This window comes from Pecten maximus, chromosome 7 (assembly GCF_902652985.1).
Source record: "Pecten maximus chromosome 7, xPecMax1.1, whole genome shotgun sequence".
NCBI classification, from domain to species: domain Eukaryota; kingdom Metazoa; phylum Mollusca; class Bivalvia; order Pectinida; family Pectinidae; genus Pecten; species Pecten maximus.
This window is the reverse complement of record NC_047021.1, coordinates 45483725-45501905: the sequence shown is the minus strand read 5'-3', so window position 1 is coordinate 45501905 and position 18181 is coordinate 45483725. Positions and strand designations below refer to the sequence as shown.

General features: G+C 33.4%; 1 protein-coding gene across 3 annotated transcripts in view; it reads right to left on the bottom strand.

The window, feature by feature from the left end:
* Positions 1-4326: 4326 nt before the first annotated feature.
* Positions 4327-18181, bottom strand: part of LOC117330968 — a 53116-nt gene continuing 39261 nt past the window's right edge. For all 3 annotated transcript variants that reach the window (XM_033889557.1, XM_033889558.1, XM_033889559.1), the window contains 3 exons: positions 11748-12018; positions 10471-10621; positions 4327-10119 (listed from right to left, as the gene is read on the bottom strand). In XM_033889557.1, the coding sequence (XP_033745448.1) occupies positions 10009-10119; positions 10471-10621; positions 11748-12018 (533 nt within the window). In that variant the 3' untranslated portion in view covers positions 4327-10008. The remainder of the gene's footprint in view (positions 10120-10470; positions 10622-11747; positions 12019-18181) is intronic.

Here is an 18181-nt window from a genome sequence, read left to right as displayed (position 1 = left end):
CCCCCCCTTGCGGAAAATGAATATAGCAAATTTTCAATCTGCAATCGAAAGAGGGGGCAGTAATTTAGTGATAATGCGAGCGCTGTAGGCGTAGGATTGAAAACTACTTAACCAACAGACGACAAAAAGTTTTTTTTTTTCGTTCTCGACGCTGCAGTTCATTTACATTTCACTTTGAATGATATGGAGTAAATCGGTTATGATTTCACTCTTTTTTTTTTATCCAAGTGAAAATTTTCTATCTCAGCATTTCTATCTTGATGCTAAATATTTAATATTAAATATGCATTTAATGTTAAAAAAAATCTTTCAAATATGACTAAGAAAAATTAAATGGTATTATTCTTAGAAATATAACAAAATATGAATAAGATACATTTTTGTGATTCGAACTCCGAACCTTCCGGTTGCTAAGCGATGGTTCTACCATGTGAGCTATGCCGACTTACGGGATTGAAAATATTATGTGATGACATAAAGTCAGTCTAGTTAATGCGAAAATTAAAATATTTCATCAACTTCGTTTTTTCAATTTTTCTATACCAGCGCATCGGGGGACCACTTTTTAAGAATATAATTTAAGTTGTCTTTTGGTACATGGAATAAACAAGACATTGTATGTCAAAAAATGATATGAATGCGGGAAAACCCCCCTCGAAAGTTACAAATAGCCCGATGATGCAACTTTACGGTCATTTAAATATCCATTGCAATGAACAAACATTATTTTTCGCAAAAAAGAAATTTTATATGGTATAGATTTAAGGTTTCTATTGCTATTGTATTTTTTTAATTTTGAAAACGTTAACCATTAGGTCGAAACAGGCCAATATGCGCCATACCTCTTTGAAAATATTGAAAAGACAATGCGCTTTTCTCCATTTTATTATGCAGACATTTCAGTCTCCATGTTAACAGTGCTGTCTATTGTCTAATGTTAATTATTTGTGTATATTCTGGTGTTGCTCATGTATCGTATATATTATCTGAGAGTCAAATAAAAACTTCTGAAACTTCTGTTAAATTAGTCAACGTTAGATTCATCAGGTCTTTTGGTTATCCTGGAGAAGTTGTTCGAGCGTTTGAGCAAATCTAACCCTAGTGACCTTGAATATGTGTCAAGGTTAATTTGTTCTCAAACTTTTTGGGAACCTAGATACCATCAATGTTGATTTTTACAATGCTTACTTTTACCATTCAACACTTTTGTGTGTTAAGTTTTGTGTATTATTACACATAGTCATCACTCTCCTTGATTATGTAGTTATTTACTTATGTTGGTGTTTGTGAGAGTGTGTGAATGAGTGTGAAAGTGTGCGAGTGTGTTTATTAGACGTGAATAATTGTATTCTTTGTACATGTATTGTTGATGCGCCTATGAGCCGTAAGGCTCTCGGCAAAATAAGGAATCTGAATCTGAATCTGAGGTTGAAAATATATAATTTCATAAAAGTAAAAGAGGAGAAAGTGCGAACACAACAGCAACTTCAATTTCACAGAGATGACGATTTCTCTTGAAATATCATGATGACGCCGTTTCAATGTCCCAGATCTGTCATGTCACAAGTTCAATGCGGTCGACTCAGTCCTACTAGTCATTACCAAAGGAGAGCGAACTCTGTGGTGATTATGCCGCCTGTTATGTGATTAAACAAAGTTTTCATATTATTTTCATTGTGACATTTATCTAGATATTTATTAGCGTCAAGTTTACATACCACTAGAGTTTATTTTAACGGGTTTATTTCACCCGAACATTACATAACCGAATGTGATGATGATTTTCATCCATTTTCAACGGCCTAAATGTAAATATAAAACAAATTATATATATTTTGATGTAATACAAATGAACTAAAACGTTTACGTTTTCAAAAAACGTATGTATCTGAAAGAGGAATGAGGTATGCAAAGTAAGTTTTTTTTTTAAATAAACGCCTTTGAAAAATCGTATTCCGCTGGGGAACGGTTTTCGATATATCTGCCTGCAGAAACCATTCTGGTACGAAAATGACAGACAGATTTATAATTGGATCCATATATATGTACATGTATGTTTGATTTCGTTTTTAAAAATCGTGCACGAGACAGCTAAATTAACAACTGGCTTAAGCCAGAGAGGTATATATCACGTGATATATACATGTACGTCCCTGATATAGCGCGATATTACGAGATGCTAATCAATCCACCGTATATCTGTCAAATACGCTTGATTATCTAATTACACCAAGACCTTACACCTGTGTGAGACCCCCTACAGCGTCGTGTAACGTGAGGAGAAAGGTACTCGGCCGACCTATTGTTAATTAGCATCCATGTCAATAATCTACCGCTGTCCCAATCAGCTATATATATATGACTTAATCAATATCCCTACGTCCGGTAGATAAGTATTATGTAAACAGACATTCGTTTCTGACCTATCGTTAACACAAACTCAAATATATACGAGGAAATGTATCACGTTTATATATAACATCGTGATCAGACCAATCTACAATTCATTTAGATAAGACATTTTCAACTGTACTGCTAAAAAAAATTTTTAAGCTCACAATATTAGATTGAACTATTTGAAAAAAAAAATAGATATATATATATCTACAAGTCCCATCAATTTTTTTACGAGTATTCGCAATTAATCCGTTCTTTGTCGACTTGCCTTGGTCAATTTTTTGAGAGAAAAAAAAAGAGAAAAAGTAATAGAAGAATTCAAACTGATTGAATAAGTTTGATTCTATATGACCGAAGACCTCTGCAAACTTTGTTTAATTATAAGTGTTCATTATGAACATCGTCTAAATCTTCCAATACGTGACAGCCAAAAAATAACGTCTCTCAAAACCAATAAAACTAAATAAAACTGAAAACTAGGAAAAATGTATGTAAGTAATATCTAGAAATTGTTACACGAATATTATATCTTAATCATCTTAATAATAGCGCTATGATGATAATGTCTCTTCTTCATTGTAAGCGACGATAAATACATATTCTTTAAAAGGCTATAACACGCGTGTTTAAAAACGGTTATCTGCTACAAATCTGAAGTAAAATATACGTAACATTCTACAAGGGTTTAAGCTAAAATTATAATACTTTTTATGACTTTAATTTCAATCATCTTCACCAATATCCTATTGTTCCGCCTCCGTACAGCCATCACTTTCTACCATATACTATAGCTGTCGTCTGGTGAACTCGCTCAGCGTGATTGACCACAACGATGGTCAGCAGTAGATCGATAAGTGCAGATCGTGTATTTTGGAGACAGATATCTCGGCACTGGATCGAGCAATTTTGATACCGTTTTCGACATCTTTCTTTGGGGAATGAATGAAATAAATATATAAATTATATCAATTTTCGTTCTGGACTTGGGGGATTTCCATGAGAATGACAGAATACGTTCCTTTACACTGGACTCTATTCGTATTCTACAATTTGTGTTTTAGTTAAATTCGAGTTATGGTTGCCTTATACATATATGTAATTATACAAAATGTATAATTTTGAAAGTGTTTATATTCTTAGCAGTTACAATATCTTCCAGATGAATGTTCCATATTTTTAAAGTTCTAATGGCGAAGGTCTTGCTTCTCAGGGTTGTCTTTGATTGTTTCGGAAATAACCTCTTTGAGTTTCCTTGGTTGCTGTGCCATTATGCAACATCTTTCCATAGATTTATGAAACCAAATGATTCTTTGTCAAAATGCCACATAACATTTTGTAGAGTTCGATCATATCTCTTCTAACCCATTTGTACAATATTGTGGGAAGTTTTAATTTCTAAATTAAGCCTTTTATATAGGATAGGTCGTTCATTCTCGGTAAGTATTTGGTTGCTCTTCGTTGTACTGCCTCTACCCTGTCAATACCTTTAGCCTTCGATGGAAGAATTCTGTATTAAAGGAAGTATACAGTGGCCATATCTACAGTTGTGAAATCCAGGAGAATCCTAACACGCTCGGGTCTTAGACATACCAATGTTGTCAAACTCACCCTCTTCGGATCGAGACAATGTAGAATGGGTGCTCAAAACCAGATGCCAGAACTACATTGTCTAAACTGCAAAGATTAAAATGTTTTAAAATTAAAACTGACAAGGAGTTAATGACCAATAACGCTGATTTTAATATATGTTTCTATACAGCGAAATCATATATGATTGTTAACAGATTCTTCTTCTTCTTTTTATTTTGTTTAACTTCCTATTAACAGCCAGGGTCTAAAGACGTGTCTGGTCTTTGAGGCGGAGGAAAGATGGAATATCTGGTGAAAAACCACCGACCTACGCTTATATAAACAAAACACAAAGACAACTTGGTTTTGAAGCAATTAGTTTTAATATTTAACAATACTGAAAAAAAATTAATAAGATACAATCAGTTCTAATATAAAGATGAGTGATCATGCGAATGAAAAATATATAATCTATATACTTATACGACCGATGGCTACGTAACGATACAATGGTTTGTGACAGGAGAGCATGTCATGCATACAATACATATAGCCGGACAAGTTATCATACAAGGTTAACAAAATCCATAGCAACAGTCCCGATCAAATTGGGTTGCCATGGCAACAGTGACTTTATTTTTACAGACATAGACATCAAGAAAACGGTCCTGCCAATTATGGGTACTAGACTATGGCCATCAGGTGTTTTTCAAACACCATGGCATCAAACTTAAAATGAAATGATTTAAGATTGGATCTCTGTAGTCGTAATAGCGTTACCTGAGGTAGGTAGGGTGACTGAGATAGAAAAGTGACCAGGGACATTAAAATTCAAACAACAGTATTTGTTTGTTTGTTTGCTTGCTGGGTTTATTGCCCTGTGAAAAGCCAGTGTCATCTTGAGGTCGGGTCTCTGTGTAGTAGTTGGTGACTACCTCACTGAATAACATACAGGAGGCTCATCCAGAGCAAAAAGGATAAAGTGTCTTGCTCAAGAACACAACTACGAGAGCAAACACCAGAGGTGGGGTCTCAATGTAGTAGTTGGTGACTACCTCACTGAACAACATACAGGAGGCTCATCCAGAGCAAAAAGGATAAAGTGTCTTGCTCAAGAACACAACTACGACAGCAAACACCAGCTTGTTTCTCAGCTTCCCAAGAAACGTAAATTGACACAGGTAGGGAGAGTCAAACCACACACCTCGGATCTTCACATTAGATTTCATGGCCAGCGCTCTAACTGACTGAGCTATCGCGGCCCCCTCAACCAACAAGAATCAATGTTACTAGTGAAGGCTTTACCTGTGTCAACAGGCTGTCTACAAAATGAATTATTGGATATTGTAACACTGAAACTGAGGAGTTGGGGGTGGGGTGGGAGCCAAGAGGTCCCTGGTGTCTGAAGGTAAAGAATTATTGTGTGAAGTATGGGTGGGGACAGGGTGGGAGCCAAGAGGTCCCTGGTACCTGAGGGTAAAGAATTATTGTGTGAAGTATGGGTGGGGACAGGGTGGGACCCAAGAGGTCCCTGGTACCTGAGGGTAAAGAATTATTGTGTGAAGTATGGGTTGGGGCGGGGTGGGAGCCAAGAGGTCCCTGGTGTCTGAAGGTAAAGAATTATTGTGTGAAGTATGGGTGGGGACAGGGTGGGACCCAAGAGGTCCCTGGTACCTGAGGGTAAAGAATTATTCTGTAAAGTATGGGTTGGGGTGGGGTGGGAGCTAAGAGGTCCCTGGTGTCTGAAGGCATTTACCATTGTGTGAAGAATGGGTTGGGACGGGTTGGGATTGAAGGGGTCCCTGGCCAGTAAGGGCTAGGACCCATTGTGAGAAGTCACAATGGGAAGTGGAGTAGGAGCTAAGGGTCTCTGGCCAAGAATGGGAGGGTCAGGAACTGTTGCGAGAAGTCGGTTTAGGGGGTGGGAGATAAGGGGGTCTTGAGAGGAACAGTACAAGGATTCAGCCATATATAACAGTTTTAACTTTAAATATAAAATCTTAATTACATAACTACAAACTATATTAAAATCTGTACTAACAGCAATCATATAAAAATCAACAAAAATCATCAACTAGGCCAAACCAAATGAAAATCTTGTTTTACAGATTTACTCAATGAGAAAGCTTTCTTTGGTGGCATCAAAGAGGACAGACTGGCTACCAGCCCCTAATTACTACACCAGCCCCTAAGTTGGCTAAATTATGATTAGTAGATTATCTCCCCTAGGTTGAAACTTAAGATCAGTCTAGAAAAAGAAATATGAAATACATTTTATTAGAGGCAGGAGCCAGTTTACAAAAGGGACTGTATCACGTGACCAGATGTGATTGTGTACAATAATTTAGAAGTAAAAGACAAACGAGTCTTATCTGTTGGCCATAACAATCTTCTTTGTATTTCCCATCATAAGATCAACTTATAAACGTCTGTAGCAACTGCCCCACATGGGTTTCGAACTCTTGACCCAGAGGTGGCGGGTTAGTGATAAAGTGTCATAACTCCTTAACCACTCAGCCACCTGGCCCGAAATATGTAACTGTTCTGATAAAAACAAAGGAACCCAACTAATTATTTTCCACAGCGTAATACACATAAGATTTTTTTTTTTTAATAATTACTGAGAAAAGTGGTTCCAGCAAATCTCAAAACACAAAATATCAATATTTGTTTGGCTTACCCTGAACTGACATTTGTCAAAACAGCTTTACCAACGGCTAGAGGTCAAAGGTCAGTTTACAAACTACAAATTAATTGATCCACACCTCAAATCATTAATAATAATTCTGCAATTAAGTAGGAAGAAAGTTTATTCATGATTTAGACTTATGATTGAATTTTTTTATGATAAATATAAGATATGAAAAGTATGCTGCTATAGTTTCCTGTTTATAGTGAAACTCCTGAATAGTGTTGTTTTCTGGTCGTAATAAGCAGGTTTACAAATTACAAAGGTTTTACGCTGTATACCGATTCCTGATAGCAAGATAATTCAAAGGTAATCATAATTCATTATTTTCACTGTGAAAGTACCAAACTTACCAGTAGTATCTCTCTACCACTTAATATTACAGCACTCTATAACATGCCTACATATACTTTGAAACTTAAACATAATTGAAAATATTGGATGTATTTTTCCCTGCATCATTGAGGTAGCTGGGTGCAAGGTAGTCCGAATGATCACCCGCTGAATGCAGTATGACGGATAGATGTTCAGTATCATTCGGACTAGGTGCAAGGTGGATTTCTATCAAATAAAGTAATACGGAGCTGAATGAGGTGTAACAGGCCTGATGTGCCTTTTCTACAGCACTGTCATATCGGGACCCTGTTATAAAGTGTTGATGGCCGACATTTGAAAAAGCTAGCACTTCTCAAAAAGTGATCGCATAAATTTTAAGAATGGACAACATTGAGCCACAGACATGTCTGATGATGATGGCTTGATTGAAAAAGAACTTGTAGAAATTATATGTACTGTAAACATTGAAATTTACGCGAGGGAGAAATTAACGCTAATTACGCGGACTCCTTTTGTTTGCGAAAATTTCCCCCACGCATCTTTTAAAAATAAATTTGCGTAATCTTGAACTACAAGCGAAAGTGGATTTATTGCGAAAATTAGTTTACATATTGAAATCGTGAAATTAACTTCTCGCGAAAATAATCGTGTTTACAGTATATGACATGAGTAAGCTACATACCTACTGTCAGTGTTACTAAACACACCACACAATAACAATGAATCCACATCTCACAACAATGACGATTAATTTTTACGAAAAACTCAAGATATGGTCCCTGAACTAAAATAACCTGGGCTATCTACCCAAAAGGATCGGTACTTCGGTACCAGTACACCTAACCAGATATAGAGAATATCTAACAATGTCCTCAGTAATACCAAATATATTTCTTGAGTGGGGCTAATATTTTGATATTTTTCACGAGTGTACAGCACGAGTGAAAAATATCAAAACATTAGCCATACGAGTGAAATATATCTGGTATTTCTGAAAATACTGTTAGATATTCTGTTCATTACATTTTTATAGCAAAATATACTGGGTCAGCTTTTAATTTTACCCATCATTATTTGTAAGCCGTGTTTCGTTTGGTCAAATAAGAAAAAGTGAAAAAATATCACTTTTATACAATGAATATTTTTCTATATTTCACTGGTAAAAATGTAATAAAACACTTTATCATAATGTCTCCATCTTTTTATCCTAATACAAAGTTAACTACCAGGTATATGTATATACAATGCCATTGTGTTGTGAATATCATACTCATTTAAATCTTGCTAATCACAGAAAAAAACACCCACGGAAAATATGAAATTTACATTTAGTTTTAAAATGTAAAAATAACTACATCATGATGAATATATTTTTTATCAATCTTGCTTGTAACAAGCATTTTAATTGTCTTAAAAAATAATTGATTTAATTATAAGGATTAACTTGAATATATTTGTTTATGTTATGGAGATATAACAACACACGAATTACACAATAGAAACAACTGAGCGGTCACCCATCCAAGAGCTGACCATCCTCGACGTTGCTTAACTTCGTTGCTTAACTTCGGTACACAGACATGACACTCAACCGCACAGCCAGAAAAGCTAGCTATTGGACTATGCAGCTGAAATGTCCATATTCATAAACCATTACACTTTGATGGTATAGTAATTTTTAAGCAAACTCAAAAATCAACTAAAATTTCAGTATTTTTTCTATAAACAAACCATTTTATATCAGTTTCTCAAGATCTAGGGTGTTTTTAGCAAAAAAAAAAAAAAAAAAACAGCAAAAAATTAAAATTAATATATTTTGTAGGGTGTTGAGATGTCCCTACTACAATGCAATCATTTTCCATGTCCACTGTGTATATGTCACCTAACTATATACCAAGTTTGGTTTAAGTTGGACTAATATTTTTTTGAGCAATGAATCTAAATACAAAACTTTAAAGTGAAATATTGACAATGTCACCGTCATAATATCTCCATAACATGAAAGATATATCCTCGTAAATACTTAATGACTATGAAGAATTATTTCTACAGCTAAAAACCTCACGTCCCCCTATCATCCGTAATATTTAACTGTAGTTGGTCTTGCGTGACGGCCATGTTTATTCTGTATGTATTGCATTGTGATGTATTCCAATGACAACAACACTCATTGCTAGCTAATCACTATTAAACATTTGACCAAAAAAAAAAATCTGATCATGATTAAAAAATTTCTTACATATTGAGATAAAAACAACTCGGTCACGGATTAAAATAATATACATAGTCAATTCACACCTTAAAACTCAGTTTTAGACATTCATATCATGGCATGAAAAGAGTGACTCTATTGTATTAATTGATGTACACAATGCATATATACATGTATATACATTTTATATAAATGTAAACTCAATTAAACCAACTTTAAACACCCATAACAATAAAATCAATCTAAATATCAAAGATCATACGTATGATTGCTCCAACATTTACACAGCACCGAATCCACACCAGAGTTCTCTCCCTTTGATTTCTGGACGTGTGTTAGGATTTCCTCACAAAATGTAAAAGTTGGGTGATGGGGAGTTTATATAATGCCTGGATTCCAATTGTCCCAGAGCTGGCCCCCTTGTTTGTAAAATATACACAGAATTCATCCGCACAGCACAACGAACATACAGTATAAACATTTATAACAGATTTACTTAGTACAAGGAACTTTTCCTCAGTCTGAATTAACGGGTTTGTCATTAAACACAATAATACATTAAAATTCCAGACAGTTTCAAACGTATTTCTCGAGTATTGTGTTAGATTAAATTTCCCTGTAACATTGGAAGCTAGTCTTAGCAAATTACTGTCATCTACTAAGACTCCTATTGTTCATGTCAGAGGAAACACATCTCGGGATAAAATTTTAAAAGAAACAAAAATATAAACAGCAATACATTTATTCCGCACCGTGGCACGCTTCTCTCACAACAGCAGGTATACTTTTCACACACACACACTCATCATTTCACGGATCCATTTTTATGCAGTATTTTAGCGTGTACTTTAGACAGTTCACTGTTACTTGTGATATTGTCATTCTCAGAGATGGCTTTCAGATTTGAGGATTCACTCTGAAATGAAGAAAAAAAGACGATGTTACAATGAGGAACGGCTATAAAGTAAAAAGTGGGGACGTCACAGTAAAATTTGGTTGTGTTAATAATGGTATAGCATGACGTATCGCACCATCAACATAAACAACATTGAAATTGTTAGATAAGTAAAATTCTGGCAGTATAACAAGGTTTTACTGTATAATGGTGGCAGTATAACAAGGTTTTACTGTAAAATACTGGACATATATCAAGGTTTTACTTTGTAATTGTGACAATATATTAATGTTTTACGTATAATGGTGGCAGTATAACAAGATTTTCCGTACAATGGTGGCAGTATAACAAGGTTTTATATAAATCAGGTACCTCCGACATTTTTCTGGCCTGCTTTTCCAGCTTCAGCTCCAGACTCGTGCGTTTGGTGGACTCTCGCTGGGCCCATTCCTGTTTTTTCTGCCGTTCTTTACGCTCCTCTAGCACCTTATTCAGTTCTGGTTTTTGCAGTACATTTTTACCCCTGTAAAATGAGATCAATTTTTTATTGATAAATTATATAACAGGCCTGTTCTCATGCAATATGGCTATGCCATAATATCGTACGACACTTACGATAACATTATTGTGACCTCACCAATACTTTATACAAACAATAAACTGCTATGTCACTGGCCTGAAGGATTGTATCTTGTTTCCTAATACAAATACAAAATTGTCATTTCTTAATCACTAATACAAACAAAAAGGTAATATATTACAGCATTACTCAAGGCTATCGTTCTTCCACTGAAGTGTTTTATTGTCAAATTTATTGTCAACACATGTGACCCATGGAAAGTTGAAAGGCCACCATATTGAGACATGTACACTGTAGGTGTATTAAATAGAAAGTGGGTCACAGTCAATTATCAGTTGGTCGATTACTGTACAATGGTATCTTCAGACTTAAGGCAGTATCTGATGTTGTAATTTTTTTGTACTATACACAGCCGTGACAGTGACAACAGGTTAAGGAAATACGTGGGCTTATTGCCAGATAAATATGGTCAAAGCCATCTAAACGTCAAATATCATACAAGTGTAACAGGAGAAAGAGAAAATGAAGCAGCCAGACCAGGGGTTCGAACCCAAACACCAGCCGAACGCTCTACCAACTAAGCTACCTGGTCGCCGATGATCGACCCAGTCCAGTACTGCTACATAAGGGGCATAACTCCGAGGAAGAACATTGAAATAAAAAACCTAATTGAAATGTAACTCTTTTTATAGAATATGGTATACATAAGAAACGAAGTATTTCATCGAGGAAATATCATATCTAGAGTATATATACCGTAGGAGACCTTTTCCCGAAATTTCGTAAGTTTTACACTTACGATTATTCTTACGATTATCGTAAGTGAAATCTTTAGTGGTTTTCACAAAAGCACACGCAAGATTATTTTTACTCTTACGAAAATTCTTAAGTTTTACACTTACGAACTTTCGTGAAAAGGTCCCCAGTACTATGCAATCTTCATTCCAAAAAAATGGCTACAGAGACATTTTGTTGGGACAAAAGTCAATGCAATTTTTAACCAATGAGTCGAAAGTCTGACAAGTTTAGCTGGATTAAGTGTGAAATATTACCACACGTAATGTCATACATTTTGTAGTTCATTAGCAGTTCCTTGTGTAGATCCATCCTGGGTTTCGACTCCATACATGGGTTCACCAGTCGTTTTGGCTGTATGAGCGCCAATTCGTCACCGTCTGACGGTGGACGGTCCGATAAGGAAGAAGGCCGTTCCCGCATGATCACCGGCTCTAGGCGGTTCTGAAGGTCTGAGATGGACGAGTCTGGATTTTTCTCGGGGCCGTCGAGTACGTCATCGTCATAGTCCGGCTCTGGCTCTGGCACATCCAGGTACTGGTCATCTGTATGTAAAGAGATTCAGAGATTAAGAGATTTAGAGATTAGAGATTTAGAGATTTAGAGATTTATACTCCAGAGAATTACACTAGAGATACGAGTTCTTCATGTCCACATAAATAAATCCTATATCGGTCCAGACCCTTTCGTATAAAGTGAGGATCTGTAAACTCAACGCTGTGATTGACACCTTTTAAAACTGATGCCAAAATTTTATTTGTCCCCAAAATATGTTGGAGCAGACCAAAATTCCTCATCCATTGAAAACAGATGAAAATGAGAAGGAGGGAGGGACGAGGGAGGGACAAGGGAGGGAAGAGGAAGAAACATAAAGTATGGATTTTACAAAAACTATTGATTTATTTTTTATTTTATCATTATATTTATATTTTATTGTTTTATTTTTTGTAACATTAGTGTAAAAACATAGAGTGTAGTATCAATATTACATCTATGTATTATGAAAACTAAAACAACATAGTTCTGTTTGGATAATTAATGAGTTCCACAGAGGTTAGGGAACAGACATTCATTTTTCACAAAAATATCTCCGCTATGCATTAATTATGAGCTATATACATTGTATAGGCACACGTACGCCACACAAGTTAATACCGTTGAAACCATTAACAGCTGTTTTGACAACGGATCTGAAAAACATCATTGATAAAATGTACCCTGAGGGATTATTTTAATTACCTTCATTTGAAACAGAAGGATTCTGTTTATGATATAGAAATCTCAATGATACAAAACCATGGTGATATGATAGTCTTATTTTCCATTGACAGTGCTTAATTAGTCTAAAAATAACCTAATGATGTCATAATGAGATCCAATTAGCTGATCAATTACCACTGTACTTAATGGTGTATCAACACTATCGGTCTACCGCTGACATTGTTCTCGATTGTCCGCTTTCTCTCTGATATGACTGATGATGTATTGCTTGTTAAGAAAAAGTCAAATGTCTACCATATGTGAATAATGATTTTCCAAGTCTATTTGATCTAATTATAGTGTATATAATTATTTTTGGTTGAGTTGAACTTCTACATTTTAAGCAACAGATTTAAACACAAAAACTTTAAAGTGAAATGCTGATGATGCTGAACGACTGCTGCCGGAAAATTAACACCATAACTTTGACAGCTTTTAATCGAAGACGAGACAAAAATAAGGTAGAAATTTATGACAGAGGCTCCACTGGGTTAGACTGACGAGGCTCCACTGGGTTAGACTGACGAGGCTCCACTGGGTTAGACTGACAACATCTATGTACACCACAATATATCAGAACTCTTCTTTCTTCCTAAAGTTAAAGTCTAGATTTACACATTAAGCTTCCTCCTAAAGACATCAGTACTACCCAAATCCTTTCTGGTTTTGCTAATACAACTGTATTTCATTATCACAGTGTAATTTGGAATCTCTTTTCGCACTAAAATGCTATCCTTTCCGTTTTTGAAAGATTTGTGTTTTTAGTTCTCAGAAATTACAAATAATTTTTCAAGTAAGTTTAACATAAGTACATAAGTATATTGATTGTCTCCCATTCAGAACATCAGCTTCTAGATCAACAAACGCAAAACCGATCTTTAAGGTTTACAGATAAACTATATATATAATTCTACAAACATATAATGCAAAATAATCAATTAAAATACACACATAATTTAATCATGTTAAGTACGACATTCAGAAATAAAGTTTAAAACTGACACAAATAAAAGCAAAAGTTAAAATGTAAAAAATTCTTTAAAACATATTAATATACATGTATATTACAATATGGTTTCATCAATATTACTTCACGAAAGCATTACAGAATTAAAAGTCCCTTAACACTGATTATTTTTTAAAATGAAATAATGCTTTCCTAAAGAAATCGAAAGTTTAAAGATATTTCTGTCAGTATCAGGAACACTGACGAAACTGAGGCAAGAAGATTTCAGATCAAATTTGCTGCAGACTTAACGTGAAAGTTTAGTGCTTTCAATGGTAGCATAGGAACTCCTGGTTCAGCCCATTTTAATACCAAATATTGAAACTTTCATAAACATTTTTGAAGAAAATCCATTGTTTTTTAAACAATTCATGTAAATTTTCCAAGATATTATGCATTTGTTGCTTTTCATGTTGAAACAAATTCATGCATTTTGAAATCTTCTACTGGCAAAGAATTAGAGTATCTATGTAATAATATTCTAAAGTTTAGACAGTATTGTACATAAAGAATTAGAGTATCTATGTATTAATATTCTACAGTTTAGACAGTATTTATTGTACATAAAGAATTAGAGTATCTATGTATTAATATTCTACAGTTTAGACAGTATTTATTGTACATAAAGAATTAGAGTATCTATGTATTAATATTCTACAGTTTAGACAGTATTGTACATAAAGAATTAGAGTATCTATGTATTAATATTCTACAGTTTAGACAGTATTGTACATAAAGAATTAGAGTATCTATGTATTAATATTCTACAGTTTAGACAGTATTTATTGTACATAAAGAATTAGAGTATCTATGTATTAATATTCTACAGTTTAGACAGTATTTATTGTACATAAAGAATTAGAGTATCTATGTATTAATATTCTACAGTTTAGACAGTATTGTACATAAAGAATTAGAGTATCTATGTATTAATATTCTACAGTTTAGACAGTATTTATTGTACATAAAGAATTAGAGTATCTATGTATTAATATTCTACAGTTTAGACAGTATTGTACATAAAGAATTAGAGTATCTATGTATTAATATTCTACAGTTTAGACAGTATTGTACATAAAGAATTAGAGTATCTATGTATTAATATTCTACAGTTTAGACAGTATTGTACATAAAGAATTAGAGTATCTATGTATTAATATTCTACAGTTTAGACAGTATTGTACATAAAGAATTAGAGTATCTATGTATTAATATTCTACAGTTTAGACAGTATTTATTGTACATAAAGAATTAGAGTATCTATGTATTAATATTCTACAGTTTAGACAGTATTGTACATAAAGAATTAGAGTATCTATGTATTAATATTCTACAGTTTAGACAGTATTTATTGTACATAAAGAATTAGAGTATCTATGTATTAATATTCTACAGTTTAGACAGTATTGTACATAAAGAATTAGAGTATCTATGTATTAATATTCTACAGTTTAGACAGTATTGTACATAAAGAATTAGAGTATCTATGTATTAATATTCTACAGTTTAGACAGTATTATTGTACATAAAGAATTAGAGTATCTATGTATTAATATTCTACAGTTTAGACAGTATTGTACATAAAGAATTAGAGTATCTATGTATTAATATTCTACAGTTTAGACAGTATTGTACATAAAGAATTAGAGTATCTATGTATTAATATTCTACAGTTTAGACAGTATTGTACATAAAGAATTAGAGTATCTATGTATTAATATTCTACAGTTTAGACAGTATTGTACATAAAGAATTAGAGTATCTATGTATTAATATTCTACAGTTTAGACAGTATTGTACATAAAGAATTAGAGTATCTATGTATTAATATTCTACAGTTTAGACAGTATTGTACATAAAGAATTAGAGTATCTATGTAATAATATTCTACAGTTTAGACAGTATTGTACATAAAGAATTAGAGTATCTATGTAATAATATTCTACAGTTTAGACAGTATTGTACATAAAGAATTAGAGTATCTATGTATTAATATTCTACAGTTTAGACAGTATTGTACATAAAGAATTATAGTATCTATGTATTAATATTCTACAGTTTAGACAGTATTGTACATAAAGAATTAGAGTATCTATGTAATAATATTCTACAGTTTAGACAGTATTGTACATAAAGAATTAGAGTATCTATGTATTAATATTCTACAGTTTAGACAGTATTGTACATAAAGAATTATGAAATTGTTAGCTACATCTACCAAGTAATCTCTAAAAAAGTCTGAAAATTAGCTTAGATTTTACAGTGAAAGTATAAATGGAATAAAATAAACAGACAAAGATTGATCTTGTATTAGACTAAAAACAGACAAAGATTGACCCTGTATTAGACTAAACACACAAGGATTGGTCTTGTATTGGACTAAACACACAAGGACTCAGACCCTGTATTAGACTAAACACACAAGGCACACAAAGATTGATCTTGTATTAGACTAAAAACACACAAGGATTGATCTTGTATTAGACTAAACACACAAGGATTGATCTTGTATTAGACTAAACACACAATGACTGATCTTGTATTAGACTAAACACACAATGATTGGTCTTGTATTGGACAAACACTCAAGGATTATTCTTGTATTAGACTAAACACACAATGACTGATCTTGTATTAGACTAAACACACAATGACTGATCTTGTATTAGACTAAACACACAATGACTGATCTTGTATTAGACTAAACACACAAGGATTGATCTTGTATTAGACTAAACACACAAGGATTGATCCTGTATTAGACTAAACACACAATGATTGATCTTGTATTAGACTAAACACACAAGGATTGTCCATGTATCAGACTAAACACACAAGGATTGATCTTGTATTAGACTAAACACACAAATATTGATCCTGTATTAGACTATAAACACACAAAGATTGATCCTGTATTAGACTAAACACACAGGACTGATCTTGTATTAGACTAAACACACAAGGATTGATCTTGTATTAGACTAAACACACAAGGATTGTCCATGTCTTAGACTAAACACGCAAGGATTGATCTTGTATTGGACTAAACACACAAGGATTGATCTTGTATTAGACTAAACACACAAAGATTGATCCTGTATTAGACTAAACACACAATGATTGATCTTGTATTAGACTAAACACACAATGATTGATCTTGTATTAGACTAAACACACAAGGATTGATCCTGTATTAGACTAAACACACAATGATTGATCTTGTATTAGACTAAACACACAATGATTGATCTTGTATTAGACTAAACACACAAGGATTGTCCATGTATTAGACTAAACACACAAGGATTGATCTTGTATTAGACTAAACACACAAATATTGATCCTGTATTAGACTATAAACACACAAAGATTGATCCTGTATTAGACTAAACACACAAGACTGATCTTGTATTGGACTAAACACACAAGGATTGATCTTGTATTAGACTAAACACACAAGGATTGTCCATGTATTAGACTAAACACACAATGATTGATCTTGTATTAGACTATAAACACACAAGGATTGATCTTGTATTAGACTAAACACACAAGGATTGATCTTGTATTAGACTAAACACACAATGATTAATCTTGTATTAGACTAAACACACAAGGATTGATCTTGTATTAGACTAAACACACAAGGACTGATCTTGTATTAGACTAAACACACAATGATTGATCTTGTATTAGACTAAACACACGAGGATTGATTGTGTCTTAAAATCCTTAACACATTCTAAACTTTAACAAACAAAAAATTCTCTCAAGTAATTATCTCTAAACTAAATTTCATTTAAAACCTTGCTAACCTTTCAAAGACTGAACACAAACTGTTGTTCTTACAGAAACCTATGTCCTGCTGAGCTTATATCTGGATGCTACATAATCTAATTAATCTATTAAAATTAGTTTATATACATTTATTATGATATATAATAGATAGAGTATAAGTAATGATAATAAAACTGCTGTAAGCCTGTGAGACAAGCTGTGATGACATTTAACAGATAAACATTAGTTAGCCTACTATAATCAACCTAATTAGTCCACCATTATAACACATCCAACCTTTTTAAGGGGAAAAAGATGGGTTTGCTTATAAAAATTCCTTAAAATATACAGGCATCTATAGCTTATCTGCCAGTTCACTCTTCATTCTTTAAACCAAAATCTTGTGTTCCAATGAACCAAAAATAATCACAGATTTTTCTCTTAAAATCATGACTTCATATCGAATTATAGCCTTTTCCTTTAAAAGTTTAAAGACATCATAGGCAGCATGGGTCTGCCCTCCGTGATCAGGTGGACAGGGTTTTTATTAGGCTGAATATGGTACAGTAATATCATACATATCAACAGTATTTATATAGGGCATAATTAATATAAACATTGGTCGATATAACATATAAATTATAGAATATATATATAATTTATGA